The sequence below is a fragment of the Oncorhynchus clarkii genome, chromosome 17 (genome assembly GCF_045791955.1).
Source record: "Oncorhynchus clarkii lewisi isolate Uvic-CL-2024 chromosome 17, UVic_Ocla_1.0, whole genome shotgun sequence".
Taxonomy (NCBI): Eukaryota; Metazoa; Chordata; class Actinopteri; order Salmoniformes; family Salmonidae; genus Oncorhynchus; species Oncorhynchus clarkii.
In genome coordinates, this window is record NC_092163.1 from 63,336,689 (window position 1) to 63,355,889 (window position 19,201).

The 19,201-nt window shown below is 43.2% G+C and overlaps 1 protein-coding gene across 1 annotated transcript in view; it reads right to left on the reverse strand.

Annotated features, from left to right (window-relative positions):
* The window catches only part of LOC139369870 (cadherin-4-like), a 342,139-nt gene that overhangs the window by 204,897 nt on the left and 118,041 nt on the right, over positions 1–19,201 (reverse strand). Inside the window, exon 3 of the mRNA XM_071109152.1 lies at positions 9,345–9,368. Within this exon, the coding sequence (XP_070965253.1) occupies positions 9,345–9,368 (24 nt within the window). The remainder of the gene's footprint in view (positions 1–9,344; positions 9,369–19,201) is intronic.

Sequence of the window (19,201 nt, forward strand, 5' to 3'; positions counted from 1 at the left end):
CACAAATGCTCTCCATCCAACCTCACTGAGCTCGAGCTGTTTTGCAAGGAGGAATGGGAAAAAATTTCAGTCTCTCGATGTGCAAAACTGATAGAGACATACCCCAAGCGACTTACAGCTGTAATCGCAGCAAAAGGTGGTGCTACAAAGTATTAACTTAAGGGGGCTGAATAAATTTGCACGCCCAATTTTTCAGTTTTTGATTTGTTAAAAAAGTTTGAAATATCCAATAAATGTCGTTCCACTTCATGATTGTGTCCCACTTGTTGTTGATTCTTCACAAAAAATACAGTTTTATATCTTTATGTTTGAAGCCTGAAATGTGGCAAAAGGTCGCAAAGTTCAAGGGGGCCGAATACTTTCGCAAGGCACTGTAGGTTCATGTCACCCATTCATTGTCAGTTAGAGACACAGTAGGACCCAAAAGCATAATCAGTGCTCTAACTCCCCCTTGAGCTGGTCTGGAGCAATGAAGTGATATCGCAGGGTACCATACTAAACCACAAATTACCTCTAAGTGCCACAGCATAATAGCAAAACTTTTCGTGGAGCAACCACTGAACTTCCTGCTTTAGTTTTTGCTTGTAAGCAGGCGGGGGAGAGCTTTGTGTGCATCTCTGTGTGTGGAGTAAAGGTGGTCTAGAGTTTTTTTCCCTCTGGTTGCACATGTAACATATTGGTAAAAAATTTGGTAAAACTGATTTAAGTTTGCCTGCATTAAAGTCCCTGGCCACTAGGAGCGCCACCTCTGGGTGAGCATTTTCTTGTTTGCTTATGGCCTTATAGAGTTGAGTGCAGTCTTCGAGCCAGCATCGGTCTGTGGTGGTAAATAGACAGCTATGAATAATATAGATGAGAAGTCTCTTGGTAGATAGTGTGGTCTAAAGATTTTGTGAACAACACGTAGGCCTCTACTTCCAGATTAAACATACTATATACATTTATGGACACAATCTAGTTTACAATTTTGTTTGTTTTTAGTCCTGGCCTTCCTCTATTTCTGATGTCCATCCAGTTTGATTTCTATTTGCCATATATTAGTAACTGTGCTCTTTAACAAAAGTTCTGAACCTATATACATTTTACAGACACAGTATGTTTTACATTTGTTATCTTGTTGTTATTAGTCCCACCCTTCAGCTCCATTCAACCCCTTTCATCTATCTCTTAACACCATCCATATTGGATTTCTGTATGTAATATATTTTTCTACTGTCCTGGGATGCTTCACTAAAGTTATGAAATTGTTTAATCTCATAGTTGTTTGGTCTCTCTGAAGGCCTAAGTCCTATAGTCACTGACACTGACACATTCAATCAAGTGTACCACTCACATGCATTCACACCCGGTCGGCAGTGTGTGGTAGGCCATGTGCTTTAGTCAGTATAGATAGTGATAAGCTTGGTCTCTCTCTTCCTCTCCCCCCGCTGCCTCCTAGCAGCAGGGCACAGAGACCTTGGCCTAACTCTATCTCCTCTCACTCTTTCATCTGCCTTTCATTAATTATTGCATACCTCTCTCCCTCTGAAATACAGTATCATTCAAATTATTTGATAGGTGACGGAAAGGCAAGAGAGAAATCATGCCCTATTCCCTCTGTCTTCCTCCCCCTCTCAGAGATCACATAGCTGCTCTCTCTGCTCTGTCCTTCTATGGACCATGTGGAGATTAAATGAAGCCCATTATAGTTAGTTGTATGAAGACAAAGAGACATTGGGCAGGAGATCCAGCAGGCTGCTGTAAAGATGAAATCATTAGAGACAAAGGGGGCCAATTGGCTAAATAGGGCAGAGTGAATATATCCTGTACACAGTGCTTGACTTGGGCTGGAGCTGTCCGGAGCGGCATACCAGCACATCCAATATTTGGGGAACTGCGCAGATCTATAAAACAAAGTCGCCTATCACACAGAGTCAAAAAAGATTGATCAAAGCGGATTGAAGATGGGATCTGTATTTAATAGCTATGGAGAGTTGACATTTATATCCTGATTCCGCTAGTCTGTGAATCCGGTGTATGGGTGCCTGTAGACTTCCAGTTTGAGAATGCGCACATTGAGAATGTGCCATGCCTGAATGAGCAAGTTGTCGAATGAAGGTTCTTATGGTCATGAAAATGTCATCCTGTTCAGCAAGTTCATGTTAAGTTTATGTAACCGATGTAAAATGGCTAGCTAGTTAACGGTGGTGTGCGCTAATAGCGTTTCAATCGGTGACGTCACTCGCTCTGAGACCTGAAGTAGTTGTTCCCCTTGCTCTGCAAGGGCTGTGGCTTTTGTGGCATGATGGGTAACGATGCTTTGTAGGTGCCTGTTGTCGGTGTGTGCAGAGGGTCCCTGGTTCGAGCCCGGGGCGAGGGGACGGACGAAAGTTAAACTGTTATATTTACATACTGCACATTCAAATTTTTATAATATTTGTCTTTACACATTATTCTATAATATTACGCTTATTTATTAAATATAAGGTATACCATTTCATTGCCTAATAAGCTATACTGTACCACCTTATTGTATCCCAACAATGGGATTTACATAGGCTTTTAGCGAACTCATAAAAATCTGTCAGTGATATTGAAGCGATATTGTTCAACCTTAAAATATGATAACTATGCAACAGAACAGATGAACATGAATGACACCTACTAAACTATGATTCTAGTCTTCTGATCCGCTGGATCATACCTCAATAACCCAGCACCCAGCATCAATAGCCCAGCAGTTTTAAAAGAAAACAACCCGACTAAGTAACCCACTGCCTGCAAACCAGCAGTTGGGTCAAGTGTTATATAAATATTCATACACATAGCTCATATAAACAAAGACATTCCATCGCAATAACACATACACCCAGCCATAAGACTGACCCCCTCTGTTCTCTTCTTTCACGACCCCCTCTGCTCTCCGGTATCAGATTTCCAGACACACAAATATCTCCTTGTATAAACACACATCTTAGCCCCCTCTACTGGTCGGTTCCCTAGAGCAAAGGACTTTTGCTGTGCACCAATGGGGCCCGCTCTGGCTAGAGCAAGGCCCGCCTCCAACCCTCCAACCAGTCAGAAGACCGAAATGACAAGACTCCACCTACTTTATTCTATGTATAAAAATGAATGTAACCTTTGTATAAGGTCTTTTTTTCACCTGACTCCTTGCCGAGTTATATGAACTAGATCTGTGCACGTAAAACTGCGGGACAAGATATCTTTGACTCAACTGTCTTTTGTTACAACTGAAATCCACTCTGTCCAGCGTCCGTGATTTGGTCTCAACTCTCCAGTATTTAAACACTAACAGAACTTGGTAGCAGAGGATGGTTATTCTTGAATTCGATCTATGATAAATTAGTGTGAGAGGACGAGACTGATCACGGCTAAAAAATCAGACGGAAGAGTGAGCCATTCATCTTGCCTCAGGAAATCTGATCGGAGCGCTCTAAATAAGGTGAGCAGAGCCTGTTAAATCGAAATCTGCATATTGTATTATAGCCTAAACCAAATTTTGATCAGAAAGTACTGGGCGTGAGTATGAATCGTTGCTAAAAAAATTTTTTAAATAAGAACCTAAGGCATTGATTAAAGATATCTTGTTTTGTATAAAGAAAAAAAAAAAATATATATATTTTTATTTTTTATTAATTGGCCTATACTCAGTTATTTTAATAGGAATGTGTGAATTGTGATTGACCAATGTGTTAAATTCCTCCAGGGACCCTATTTGTTCTGAAATCTGCATAGAAAACTGTCCTAATTATATATATTGGGTTGTGTATAGAGGTGATGTTAAATAGTGGCTGTGTTTTAACACGTAAAGGACACAATTATGGATGTTGGAAATTCAATGAGAATTTCATACGAATGAATAAATGATAGATGAACCGAATCTGCAAGTAAAAATGTCCTATTTTGATACGTTCTGTACTATCGAATAAGGTCTTGTGGAGGTGTGGTTATAGTTGAATGATAGATGAACCGAATCTGCAAGTAAAAATGTCCTATTTTGATACGTTCTGTACTATCGAATAAGGTCTTGTGGAGGTGTGGTTATAGTTGAATGATAGATGAACCGAATCTGCAAGTAAAAATGTCCTATTTTGATACGTTCTGTACTATCGAATAAGGTCTTGTGGAGGTGTGGTTATAGTTGAATGATAGATGAACCGAATCTGCAAGTAAAATCTCCTATTGATACATATAATATCGAATAGGTCTTGTGGAGGTGTGGTTGGATCGAATGAATCTGCATGAAAAATGCCCTATTAAAAAAGCTGTGTATTATTTAATAGGTTATGTAAGAGGTGTAGTCGAGTAGATACAGGATATGTAAGTTTGGCGTTCCACAAGACAGAGATCGGGAATGAGGTGGCTATTGCACATCAAACAAAACATATGAACCAGAGTTGACGTTCCATGATTTTAAGACCGGGGAAATTAAATTGAAAGAAACGTTTGTCGCGGAGTAAACCGCTAGGTTGGGATACGTAACTGGGCTATTATGCACACGTGCTGATAGACAAAGCTACCTTAGTAGTCGAATGGCCGTGCAACTTTGATTGACAGCAGCCGGGCTAAAACACTGATTTTCGCTTTTTTTCATTCCTGTTGATATTGCCTAAAGTTTAAAATTATTCTGACAATTGCTATAGAATCGCTGGAATTTACTGATTTAAGTTCATAAAGGAACTTACTGAATTGTTTCTAGAAAGTATTTAAATAAGCCGCCGAGCTTAGTACAGACTTTGTTTGACAGATGCTAAAAGCTACACACAGATTTTTGTTTTTTTTATTCTATCCATATTTTCTAAAGAGATAGAATTATTCTGACAATTGCTAGAATCGCTCAAATTTACTGATATAAGTTCATAAAGGAAGTTACTGATTTATTTACAGAAAGTATTTAAATAATTCACTGAACAACTCTTAGTTTTCTAGAAATTCTATCCATCTTTCCTACAGAGCTAGAATTACTCTGAAAATTGTTATAGAACCGCATATATTCACTGATATATTGTTCCAAAAGGAAATCGCCGAATCATTTCTAGAAAATTACCTAAACAAATCGCTGAACAGATTAGAATTACATGCCGGAGAGGCACACACGTAACTGCAACCACATTACTGATCTGTGCGAGGGTGGGGGCGCATGCGAGGAGTCTGAGCTAACACCACAGTACGGGCTGGGTATACAAAGATAGAAATAAACACCACACAAAGGACTGACTAAAACTTAGATAAACGCATTATACACATTATCAGACGACTTAGATAAAATGTCTGCAGCCACCACGCCCAAACAAATGATTGCAGTAGAAACTCAAGACCAAGGGGAGCAGCCAGATAACACTCAGATCGTAGCACAGACTGTCTCTCAGATGATCCAACAGCAGGCAGCCCCACCACCCCATTACCCTCCCCCACAGCAGTATATCCTGCAACAGCAACGGGCTCAACGAGGCCCCTACACTGGACCATACAGAGGGGGAAACTACCAGTGGTATAACTGCGGAATTCCCGGTCACTATGCCAGATATTGCACGAAACCACTCTCCCCGCAGCAACAGCAATGGAGAGAAAGAGGACGTGGAGGGGCACCAGGAAGAGGAAGAGGAAGAGGAGGACCCTCTCCTAGCCACATGCAGCAGGAGCAGCAAGATTACAACCAACCCTCCCACTTCAACACCTGATCGCCCAGTAAGAATGATGAGGATGCCACTCCTGCCGATGCCCACACTGTCTGAAACCCTAGAAGTGTACTGGCTAAAATGCCTACCCACAGGGCCTGCCACCCCTCACATCCAGTTTAAGCTCAACCAACTGAAAGCTCAAATCTACACTCTGCACCCATATAAGACTCCCCAAGCTGAGATCCATTGCACACTCAATGCAACAGAAACTGATGACTGCCTCTACACTGCAGACTGGGACGAAGACATGATGCACCTGACCCCACCTATCAGCTGTTGAACCATTGTGTGTGGCCCAGAGGGGGTGGCAGCACCGGTCATCCTACGATCAAGGAACCTCCATGCACCCCTGGCCTGGACGGCTGAAGCATCAACAGCCATAGCACTCCTGAAAACAGATCTATCAGCGGCAGCAGCTCTGACTGCACCTGACTACAAGAACAAGTTCCATTTGGATGTTTCTGAAAGGGAAGGATTCACCTCATCCGTCCTATTCCAGAAACAAGAGGGGGAGAGAAGGGTCTTGATGTACTACTCTTCCAAACTTGACCACATTGAGGTAGGACAGACAACATGCTCCAGATACGTTGCTGCAGTAGCAAAAGCTATTGAAAAAACAGCTCACCTCGTGATGTCACCCTTCAATCAGCCATCATCCCTCAACCAGCATCGGCCCAAATTAGCTGAAATCATCGGATTGACGCAGGCCCTCATCAGAGGAAAAGGAAAGACTGTGAATATCTATACAGACTCAGCCCATGCCCATGAAGCAGTCCACACTGATGGACCCAGAACTTTTATGAGAAACACATGGCCCCACACACGAAGGCAAACTAAAGACCCTCCAAAAGGCCTCGCACATCTGGTGGCACCCTCACATAAAAAATATGACTGACTTATTTTATGACGATGATTTATTTTGTGACAAATGCAATGTTTGTGACAGACACAACCCAAAGAAACCACATCGAACACCAATGGGCTCATACTTAGTACCTAATGCATGTTTTCAGGATATTAGTATAGACTACACCGACATGGGCCCCGATAATGTATCTAAAAACAAACGCTATCTCCTAGTTATGGTAAATAGGTTCTCCAAATGGGTAGAAGCAATACCAACAGCGAAGTGGGATGCTGGGTCAGTCTTTAAGTGGCTACAAATCAAACTAATACCCAGGTATGGCATCCCAAGACAAATCAAATTTGACAAATGGCTCACATTTCAGTAACTAACACCTGAGACAGGTGGAAGAAAGATTTGGCATAACCCACAGATTTGGATCTGTGTACAGGCCCCAATCCCAAAATCTGGTGGAACGTCAAACCAAAAGCAAAAGCTAAGATAGCTAAAGTGTGTGCAGGTTCGAAGTTGACATGGGTTGAAGTCCTGCCTCTGGTGTTGATGGCAATGAGAGCCTCACCAGGAGCAGGCACCCATCTCTCTCCTCATGAGATAATGACTGGTAGAGTCATGTCTGGTCCACCAAGGGAGGGAGGTCATATGCCCGCTCTTGATGTACAACAAATTGTAATGTCTAATTATGTGAAAAAACTGACGGTTCTCTCTGCAGCACTCTCTACCCAGGTTCACAAGGTCCAGGAGGGGGAGCTGCCGGGGATACACGCCACTACTGAAGGTAAAAGTTGGTGACTGGGTGAGGGTTAAAGTCCACAAGAGAAAGTGGCTGGAACCCAGGTGGACTGGACCGTACGAAGTGAAGGAGGTTACTTCACACTCAGTCCAGGTCAAAGGTAAATCAGGCGCACCTTGGCACCACCTGACACATTGCACCCTAGCCCCAACTCCTTCCAGAACACTGACTGAAGTCAGAGCTGATTTGAGCGGCCTAAATTCGATTCCAAATGAAGACACTCCTTCCTCAGGTGATGCGGCATCAAACTCCGCCTCCCCTGAAAAAGGAGCCTCGCCCAGTTAAAGGGACATTTCTCCCTCCCTGGGTGAGGCTGGGGATATCTGGCCCTTTATTTGTGATATTCTTACTGATATCTGGGGTGTCCCTGGGCACTTTCACATGGTTAATTGAACAACTATTTCACCCTGACACAACACGTACACCAACCCCTATACATGTCCCTAACTCCGTTCCTGATATCACTCCCTCCAATCACTCCCGTCCCAAACGTAGCACTACACCTACAGACCCACCATGCACACCAGACAAGGTTAGAAGCACCACCTTATGTATACCCACAAATGCAACCACCACCATTGCACTATAGTTTTCACGTCTAATAGACATGAAGAGGGGGATTTGTTATATAAATATTCATACACATAGCTCATATAAACAAAGACATTCCATCACAAGAACACATACACCCAGCCATAAGACTGACCCCCTCTGTTATCTTCTTTCACGACCCCCTCTGCTCTCCGGTATCAGATTTCCAGACACACAAATATCTCCTTGTATAAACACACATCTTAGCCCCCTCTACTGGTCGGTTCCCTAGAGCAAAGGACTTTTGCTGTGCACCAATGGAGCCCGCTCTGGCTAGAGCAAGGCCCGCCTCCAACCCTCCGACCAGTCAGAAGACCGAAACGACAAGACTCCACCTACTTTATTCTATGTATAAAAATGAATGTAACCTTTGTATAAGGTCTCTTTTTCACCTGACTCCTTGCCGAGTTATATGAACTAGATCCGTGCACGTAAAACTGCGGGACAAGATATCTTTGACTCATTAAAACTGTCTTTTGTTACAACTGAAATCCACTCTGTCCAGCGTCCGTGATTTGGTCTCAACTCTCCAGTATTTAAACACTAACACAAGCAAACGACCCAACATGTTTTAGAGTGTACTGGGTGTGCAGGCTTTTTTTTCACGCTCCACTCTAACACCACATTGTAGTCTAAACATCAGCTGCTCAACAGAACCTTGATAAGCAGACTTGTTTCAGGGCTGGATTAAAAGCCTGCACACCCAGTAGCTCTCCAGATGGTTGACCACTTGTTTTATACAGTAGCCTACCAGTGCAGTTATTCTACTTTGTGGGGGGTTAAGTGCCTTGATTAATGGCACAACGGCAGGAGATAGCAGGCCTAAATGGGATCAGAGACCAACAGCCTTCTAGTGTCAATACCACATTTATGTAACTTCTTCACGTAGGCTACATAGAGACGCCACCAATTATTGGTCATTGAAATTTGGTTAGAAGTCATGGAAAAGCCATGAAATTCCATCTGTCAAAATGTGTATGAACCCTTAATAGTGAATAATCAGAGATCTTCTATAGCTTAATGTCATTTGTGAATTTCTGTGAACATAGTCAAATGGACCGAGTTGAAAAAAGATAGCTCCCGCACCTCTTTCATCCCAAGTCAAGCACTGCCTGTACATGCAAGGAAAATATGCCAAATTCAAATTCTGATCGGCCACATCGGTCCAGCACTGCTGTTTTGGTAATTACATTCTGTAATTTTTTTCACCCTTTTCAAAATTGTTGTAACATGAAATGTGATGGAGAGGAAAATGGCTTCCTACTGATGCACATGATGTTCTGTGCTCACGGCATCAAACTCCCCCTGAGACAAACACCTAAAAACAGCTCTTTGCACATCCACAAAAACATTTCCAATCTGGCGCAGTCAAATCAGCCATATCTAAATCAGGGAAACGTGCCTCTGCAGTACTTACCACGTTCACTCGATAGGCTGGTGTCTGTCAGGAAGAGAGAAGAGAGAGATGAAGGGAGAGAGAGAATACAACAATTAGAACACAACATGCTAGCTATCAAGCTGCCATACAAACTTGTGTCATTGTTGAACAACAGAGAGTGGTTAAGGAAACAGAAACACCAGACAAATCACAGATCACACAGAATGGAAACCAGAACCAACAAAGACACATCCTGCTTAGTGAGTTGTTGAGCAGTCATCTATCACTTCTATCATGAGGAAAGAAAAATACATCCACACGCTGTCATTCTCTTAAAATAAAGCACACGCTCTTGAAGTTTGGGTGACATAAGAACTTGGAGCTATAGGAGCTCACTTCAAATAAACATGGAGCTCACTTCAAATAAAGAGCGCAATGTGCATACATTATGGTATGTTGTGTACTGCACACACTGCAATTCTACTGGAACAGTTTTCCTTACACTCCTTTTTCTTTACATTGCACTTAGATCCATCAACTTGAATAGACCCCAGTTATTGTGATGTCTATAATGCGATATCGGTCTCACAATAAAACGCAGTGAATTCCACGACACGCTACATTTATGTACATCTTTAGGTCTTTATTTAGGCAAAAATAAAGACAAAGATCCAGCTGGATGAGGAGAGAAGCAGCCAGGTGTTTGTTTTCTAGACAGTTTCTCTCTATGCCTTCTGCCCCTCTGATGCCCTCGAACGGAGAAGCTGCACACAGATTTGATGAGGGACAATTTCCATGAATGCTGTTTTGCATTCATTGACCTAATTTCTGCGTCAGGCGTCACAGGGAGTCTGGAGCGCTGACAACAACACCCCCTGCCAGTCCACCCCTGCTCACCAATGTGACCCTCAAATTGCTGTTTAATCACAGCAAAACACTTTGTAGCACAATTGTAGAACACTAGTAACTGTGACTGGCATGAATGCAGAATCTAAATGTGCCCCAAAGAGAGAGAAGGTTGCCATGCTGAGGGGAAAACATGGCCAATAATGTACTATACTGTGTCTCGCTATGCTTTGTTTGTTAGGCTGTTTATGAATACAATTATTTTCAGAGCATCTATTGACTTGTGCATGGTGCAGAGTTAGCATCAAATAATGAAAGGCATTAACAAGAATAGCATCCTAGTAACATTTGAGTCATTTAGCAGACAAGCTTATCCAGAGCCACTTACAATTAATGGATTCATCTTAAGATAGCTAGGTGGGACAACCACATCTCACAGTCGTAGTAGGTACATGTACATTTTTCCACAAGAATGAAATTATCAGCAAAGGCAGTGCTAGTAGGAAAGACAAGCTTAGTTTTTTGAGGGGCTGAGCAACTTGTGAAACGTGTGTATAGCAACTTGTGTATTTTGTACAACCAAGTAAATAGTATTTTTTAGAACCAAAACAAACAAGAAACATCCAAACAAACTATAAACCGTCGATTTCTAGGCCCTAAACATTTTGTAATGTGTACCGCCTCTCTCTTCTAGCGCATGCAAATGCATCTCTATCCACCCCCTACATAACTCCTAGCACCTTTTCAATAATTAATCTCCCTCTGTTAAGGATTCAGCCTGCGCTGCATTTGCCAGTATCCCCACAAATTGGCAGGCAGCCTCATATTTGGCATACCCGTGGCAGCCTAGCGCTGCTCTCTCTCCTCTGTAGGCCTTGCAGCCGTCCCCTTGAGAAGACTCAAGCTGACTGTCCTGCTCCCAGTCTCCCATGGTGAGCCAGGGCTGCCTGCCTTATATTCAAGCCTCCCACTGAGGGGCCGGGCCTTCTTCCACAGCCTATTAACAGGTTCTAGACTGGAACATTATAGATCCTTTAACAGTGTGTGATTTGGAAGTTAATATATTGAGCATTAACATTTACCACAGGGCTTCATAAGGGCTTCAGACAGGCAGCCAATAGTACTGTCCCCTCAACATCATGTGTCCTGTTCCTGTGTTTGGTCTCCTACCGCCAAGTTATGATGTCTGGACACAGCTTGGCACTCACCGTAACTCTCATCCCCTGTCTCACACATCCCCCACCTTTATCCTCTATATGCACTGACGGTTTGACGCTGACTAACCTATGCTCCCGACTCCCAGGAATTGTAATCAATGTACAATTGATAGAATGTATAACATATGGAATGAAAATACTAGTCTCACAATACAGTAGGGTATTGATGAATCACTGTATTGCATTGAGCTGTGGTCACAATGCATTACCTACTAGAGGTGTTACAGAGAGATGTGCTGCTGGGATAAAATAAGTCACAGGAAGGGATGATGCATACTTCCTCTCATTACAACTCCAGGGAAAAAGGTCAGAGCTATTAATTTCCTCCATCAATTAGAGAAACACACCTTTGTGCCTCTGAAAGCCCAGCATTACATCCACATTTTCTGTGTGATTTCCTGTCTGTGTGTGGTTGGTCAGAGAGGTTGATGGCTGCCCAGAGACTTGGGCAGAGTGAATGTCCCCGACATTAATATTACATGTGTACTGAGGATGCAAGCACCATTCAGTTCTCACTAAAGAGAGAGGAACTCCGCTCTGCTGTAGGTAGCTTATGTGAAAGCTTGATTGACATCTTACTGACAGAAAAGCTTACAGGTAGTCTGCTTCAGTGTAAGTCTCCGCACACCATACAGCAGCTTCAGTGTAAGTCTCCGCACACCATACAGCAGATGGAAGCTACCACCTGACGCCCTGTGTCAGTGCTTGTGTGTGTGTGTGTGTGTGTGCGTGTGCGTGTGAGAGAGAGTGTGTGTGTGTGTGTGTGTGTGTGTGTGTGTGTGTGTGTGTGTGTGTGTGTGTGTGTGTGTGTGTGTGTGTGTGTGTGTGTGTGTGTGTGTGTGTGTGTGTGTGTGAGATTGCGTATGTGTCCTAATTTCCTCATCTACTTTTTGTACTTTTTTTAATTCCGAATGCAATACTACAATTAAATAAAATGTTGGACTAATTGCAGTTTAGCATGTACAGTACATGTAGCCTTATCCTGACATTTTTATTATGCGTTTTTACTTATCCAGCCCTACTTGCTTGTAAATATCTTTAGCTATTTTTATGTTGTTGTTTCTTAATATGTAATTTTGTCTGTATGCATTGTGATTGCTGCAAAATGAACTCTCGTCATTGAGGACATTAAAGTTTTCTGAATCTGAATCATGCATAACAAATCTGGGTTTGACAATAACCCTTCAAAACCTAGTGTTGCCTAATTGCCAGAGAGTGTTCAGATAATAAATAATGCATTTAAAAATCTAATCTAATTTAGCAAATGAATATGTCTACAAAACAATTAATCAGAGACCAAAAGTGTATTTACAAACAATCAATTATTCATAAAGCGAATGCTGGGTAAGTGGTCTCCTTCCCGGGTGAGATGCTGCCATAATTGGAGTGGGACTATAGGAGAGTGTGCGTCCGTGCGTGTGTTTGTGTGCATGTGTGTGTTCAGTCCCCATGCTCCCAACTTCCGCCCAAACAAGAAGAGCAACAAAAGTGTCAGCTCATTACTGCCTAATGAGTTGTCTGATTAATACGGAAAATAAAAGCATTATTGTAGAGTGCTGTATGTTTAGTTAGATTAATTATTGTACTAAAGTGACTGAATAGAAGCACAATGGGGTAAAACATTTACATGCGTTCTAATATGGTAATAAGGCCCTAGAGGAGCAAATCAGGGCTATCAAGTACAGTGAATACTTTTTACATAGGAAACAACAGGTCTAAATGTATTGATGTGTGGTTGTTGATGTGCAGATATGTATCTGTTTACAATATGTACTCATCACAAGACATGTAATCTAGCCATTCTAAACCTTTCTGATGATGGGTTATGTAATGAGTGATCTCTGAGCAAGCCATTCTAAACCTCTCTGATGATGGGTTATGTACTGAGTGATCACTGAAACAGAATCCATTGCTATTGTGGAATAAACTCCTAGACTGTTGAAGCTGGAGAGGGATGGTCTTATTTCTCTCTCTCTCGCTCTCTCTCTGACTCTCTATTTCTCACTTGTTCTCTTTCTCGCTCTCTCTGTCTGTTTTTCTCTTCCCATGTCTGTTCTTGTTCTCTCTCTCTCCATCTCCTATGCTGTCAGTCACCAGAATATGGAGGCTGTTGTGAGCACAGTGGTGGAACCTAGCCTGTGCTCTGTTTAAAATATTTCATAACACAGATAATAGGGCTCTTCAGGGGGCCACAGCGATAAACAGAACTCCCAAAATAATCACGTCCATGCACCAGAGTTCTTTTACAATGTCCTACCAAAGTACCCATGCTGCCGCAGCATCACAGGCGGTAATGTTTCTCTGACAGACTGACTGGCCACAAAGCAGATAGAAAATGAGTAAAAACAGTATATGCCTCACTGTGAATCAACAAAATATTAGGTATTTGCAATGGAAATGAACATGTGTGCACACACACACATAAACAAACTGTTCTGTGTGGACCCCAGGAAGAGTAGCTGCAGCTTTTGCAACAGCTAATGGGGATCCTAATAAAATACCCTCAAAATACCAATACCAAACTGCATCATCTCTCCATCTCTTCGTTACATAAGCTGTTGTGGAGATAAAAAAAAAGAAGCCAACAGATTGTGAGGGTAATTCAATTTCCTCCAGCAATGCTAGCTTCCAAATGGTCTCCATCAGTGAGCCAATCAGCAGCTGATTCAGTGATTTCCCCAGCTGGGCTTCCTCTTAGACAGGAAGCCAGAGAATCTCGGGCTCATAGACAGAGAAACAATGACAGGTCTGCTGGATCACTGGTTCAGCACCAATGGATTGAATTGCATATACAACAGTGGGGCAAAAAAGTATTTAGTCAGCCACCAATTGTGCAAGTTCTCCCACTTAAAAAGATGAGAGGCCTGTAATTTTCATCATAGGTACACTTCAACTATAAGAGACAAAATTAGATTTTTTTTTTTTTTAATAAATGAATTTATTGGCAAATTATGGTGGAAAATAAGTATTTGGTCACAAACAAGCAAGATTTCTGGCTCTCACAGACCTGTAACTTCTTCTTTAAGAGGCTCCTCTGTCCTCCACTCGTTACCTGTATTAATGGCACCTGTTTGAACTTGTTATCAGTATAAAAGACACCTGTCCACAACCTCAAACAGTCACACTCCAAACTCCACTATGGCCAAGACCAAAGAGCTGTCAAAGGACACCAAAAACAAAATTGTAAACCTGCACCAGGCTGCGAAGACTGAATCTGCAATAGGTAAGCAGCTTGGTTTGAAGAAATCAACTGTGGGAGCAATTATTAGGAAATGGAAGACATACAAGACCACTGATAATCTCCCTCGATCTGGGGCTCCACGCAAGATCTCACCCCGTGGGGTCATAATGATCACAAGAACGGTGAGCAAAAATCCCAGAACCACACACCTAGTGAATGACCTGCAGAGAGCTGGGACCAAAGTAACAAAGCCTACCATCAGTAACACACTACGCCGCCAGGGACTCAAATCATGCAGTGCCAGACGTGTCCCCCTGCTTAAGCCAGTACATGTCCAGGCCCGTCTGAAGTTTGCTAGAGAGCATTTGGATGATCCAGAAGAAGATTGGGAGAATGTCATATGGTCAGATGAAACCAAAATAGAACTGTTTGGTAAAAACTCAACTCGTCGTGTTTGGAGGACAAAGAATGCTGAGTTGCATCCAAAGAACACCATACCTACTGTGAAGCATGGGGGTGAAAACATCATTGTTTGGGGCTGTTTTTCTGCAAAGGGACCAGGACGACTGATCCGTGTAAAGGAAAGAATGAATGGGGCCATGTATCGTGAGATTTTGAGTGAAAACCTCCTTCCATCAGCAAGGGCATTGAAGGTGAAACGTGGCTGGGTCTTTCAGCATGACAATGATCCCAAACACACCGCCCGGGCAACGAAGGAGTGGCTTCGTAAGAAGCATTTCAAGGTCCTGGAGTGACCTAGCCAGTCTCCAGATCTCAACCCCATAGAAAATCTTTGGAGGGAGTTGAAAGTCTGTGTTGCCCAGCAACAGCCCCCAAACATCACTGCTCTAGAGGAGATCTGCATGGAGGAATGGGCCAAAATACCAGCAACAGTGTGTGAAAACCTTGTGAAGACTTACAGAAAACGTTTGACCTCTGTCATTACCAACAAAGGGTATATAACAAAGTATTGAGATAAACTTTTGTTATTGACCAAATACTGATTTTCCACCATAATTTGCAAATAAATTCATTAAAAAACCTACAATGTGATTTTCTTTTTTTTTCTTCTTTTTTACCCCTTTTTTCTTCCCAATTTCGTGGTATCCAATTGTTGTAGTAGCTACTATCTTGTCTCATTGCTACAACTCCCGTACGGGCTCGGGAGAGACGAAGGCTGAATGTCATGCGTCCTCCGATACACAACCCAACCAGCCGTACTGCTTCTTAACACAGTGCGCATCCAACCCGGAAGCCAGCCGCACCAATGTGTCGGAGGCTACACCGTGCCCCTGGCAACCTTGGCTAGCGCGCACTGCGCCCAGCCCGCCACAGGAGTCGCTGGTGCGCGATGAGACAAGGAGATCCCTACCAACCAATCCCTCCCTAACTCGGACGACGCTAGGCCAATTGTGCGTCGCCCCACGGACCTCCCGGTCGCGGCCGGTTACGACAGAGCCTGGGCGCGAACCCAGGGACTCTGATGGCACAGCTGGCGCTGCAGTACAGCGCTCTTAACCACTGCGCCACCCGGGATTTTATTGATTTTTTTTCCTCATTTTGTCTGTCATAGTTGAAGTGTACCTATGATGAAAATTACAACTTGCACAATTGGTGGCTGATTAAATACTTTTTTGCCCCACTGTATATAGGATTGTACAGTAGACAGTAAGGACAGGACTCTGTCATTGGAGTATCTGTGACACCCATGAATATTTGAGGATATGCATTATGACATGAGTTCATGCACAGGCATATATTTGTCCATTCATGACTAGCCCTATGTATGCATATTTATTATCATGTTTGCATAGAAATAAATATCCAGACAACTTTAAAGTGATAGCTATGATATATCGTATAGCTTCTAAATAGACGGCGCCGAAGGAGATGGCTTCTGTTTTACGATTCCGTAACCAATTGTGCTATTGTGAATGGGGGTTTTTTGCATTTTTTTTTAGAGGAAGACCCTAAAATTGTCAAAGACTCCAGCCACCCTAGTTATAGACTGTTCTCTCTGCTACCGCACGGCAAGCGGTACCGGAGCGCCAAGTATAGGTCCAAGAGGCTTCTAAACAGCTTCTACCCCCAAGCCATAAGACTAATAAACATCTAATCAAATGGCTACCCTTACTACTTGCATTGCCCCCCCCCTCACCCTTTTCGCTGCTACTACTCTCTGTTATTATCTATGCATAAGTAATTTTAATAACTCTACCAACATGTATATATTACCTTAATTACCTCGACTAACAGGTGCCCCCGCACATTGACTCTGTACTCGTACAGAGTCAATAGCCTTGCTATTGTTATTTTACTGCTGCTTTAATTATTCATTATTTTCTTACTTTATCTCTTATTTTTTAGGTATTTTTCTTAAAACTGCATTGTTGGTTAAGGGCTTTTCACTGTAAGGTCTACTATACCTGTTGTATTCGGTGCATGTTATTTTATTTTATTTGATGTACTACTCATTACGGTGTCTCTGCTAAAGGAGAGTGTTTACCAAGTAGGGATGGGCCCCGTATAATCGAATACCCAGATATCCAGACAACGAAAAAGATAAACAGTGTTACATTGTTACACACAAGGATATACTATGACATTTGAAGTGCTTAATTTATTGAAACAAACTCTTAGAATGTAGTGTTTAAATACAACGCATTGAGCAACTGCTGCTTCAGACATCACCTGGCTTTGACAGTCCTTGTTTACAAATCAAATCAAAGTTTATTTGTCACGTGTGCCGAATACAGCAGGTGTAGGTAGACCTTACAGTGAAATCCTTACTTACAGGCTCTAATCAATTGTGCAAAAAAGGTATTAAAACAGTAAAAAGACAGGCTATATACAGTAGCGAGAACATAAAAGTAGCGAGGCTACATATAGACACCGGTTAGTCAGGCTGATTGAGGTAGTATGTACATGTAGATATGGTTAAAGTGCCTATGCATATATGATGAACAGAGAGTAGCAGTAGTGGAAAGAGGGGTTGTCGGGTGGCGGGTGGTGGGTGGGACACAATGCAGATAGCCGGGTTAGCCATTGTGCGGGAGCATTTTTGCCCTAGACTTGGCACTCTGGTACCTGCTTGTCATGCGGTAGTAGAGAGACAGTATATGGCTGGAATCTTTGATCATTTTTAGGGCCTTCCTCTGACACCGCCTGGTGTAGAGGTCCTGGATGGCAGGTAGCTTAGCTCCAGTGATGTACTGGGCCTTACGCACTACCCTCTGTAATGCTTTGCGGTCAGAGGCCGAGCAATTGACCAGGCAGTGATGAAACCAGTCAGGATGCTCTTGATGTTGCAGCTGTAGAACCTTTTGAGGATCTCAGGACCCATGCCAAATCTTTTTAGTTTCCTGAGGGGGAATAGGATTTGTCATGCCCTCTTCTGTCTTGGTGTGTTTGGACCATTCTAGTTTGTTGTTGATGTGGACACCCAGGAACTTGAAGCCCTCAACCTGCTCCACTACAGCCCCGTCGATGACAATGGGGGTGTGCTCGGGCCTCCTCTTCCTGTAGTCCACAATCATCTCCTTAGTCTTGGTTACGTTGTTATTCTAGCACCACCGGCCAGGTGTCTGACCTCCTCCCTATAGGCTGTCTCGTCGTTGTCGGTGATCAGGCCTACCACTTTTGTGTCGTTAGCAAACTTAATGATGGTGTTGGAGTCATGCCTGGCCATGCAGTCGTGGGTGAACAGGGAGTACAGGAGGGGACTAAGCACGCACCCCTGGGGAGCTCCAGTGTTGAGGATCAGCGTGGCAGATGTGTTGATACCTACCTTCACCACCAGGGAGCGGCCCATCAGGAAGTCCAGGATCCAGTTGCAGAGGGAGGTGTTTAGTCCCAGGATCCTTAGCTTAGTGATGAGCTTTGAGAGTACTATGGTGTTGAACGCTGAGCTGTAGTCAATGAATAGCATTCTCACATAAGTGTTCCTTTTGTCCAGGTGGGAAAGGGGAGTGTGGAGTGCAATAAAGATTGCATCATCTGTGGATCAGTTTGGGCGGTATGCAAATTGGAGTGGGTCTAGGGTTTCTGGGATAATGGTGTTGATGTGAGCTGTTACCAACCTTTCAAAGCACTGCATGGCTACAGACTTGAGTGCTACATGTCTGTAGTCATTTAAGCAGGTTGCCTTAGTGTTCTTGGGCACAGGGACTATGGTGGTCTGCTTGAAACATGTTGGTATTACAGACTCAATCAGGAACATTTTGAAAATGTCAGTGAAGACACCTGCCAGTTGGTCAGCACATGCCCGGAGCACACATCCTGGTAATCCATCTGGCCCTGCAGCCTTGTGTATGTTGACCTGTTCAAAGGTCTTACTCACTTCAGCTACGGAGAGCATGATCACACAGTCGTCCGGAACAGCTGATGCTCTCATGCATGCCTCAGTGTTGCTTGCCTCGAAGCGAGCATAGAAGTGATTTAGCTCATCTGGTAGGCTCGTGCCACTGGGCAGCTTGCAACTGTGCCTCCCTTTGTAGTCTGTAATAGTTTGCAAGCCCTGCCACTTAAGACGAGCATCAGAGCCGGTGTAGTATGATTCAATCTTAGCCCTGCATTGACGCTTTGCCTGTTTGATGGTTCGTCGTAGGGCATAGCAGGATTTCTTGTAGGCTTCCGGGTTAGAGTCCCGCACC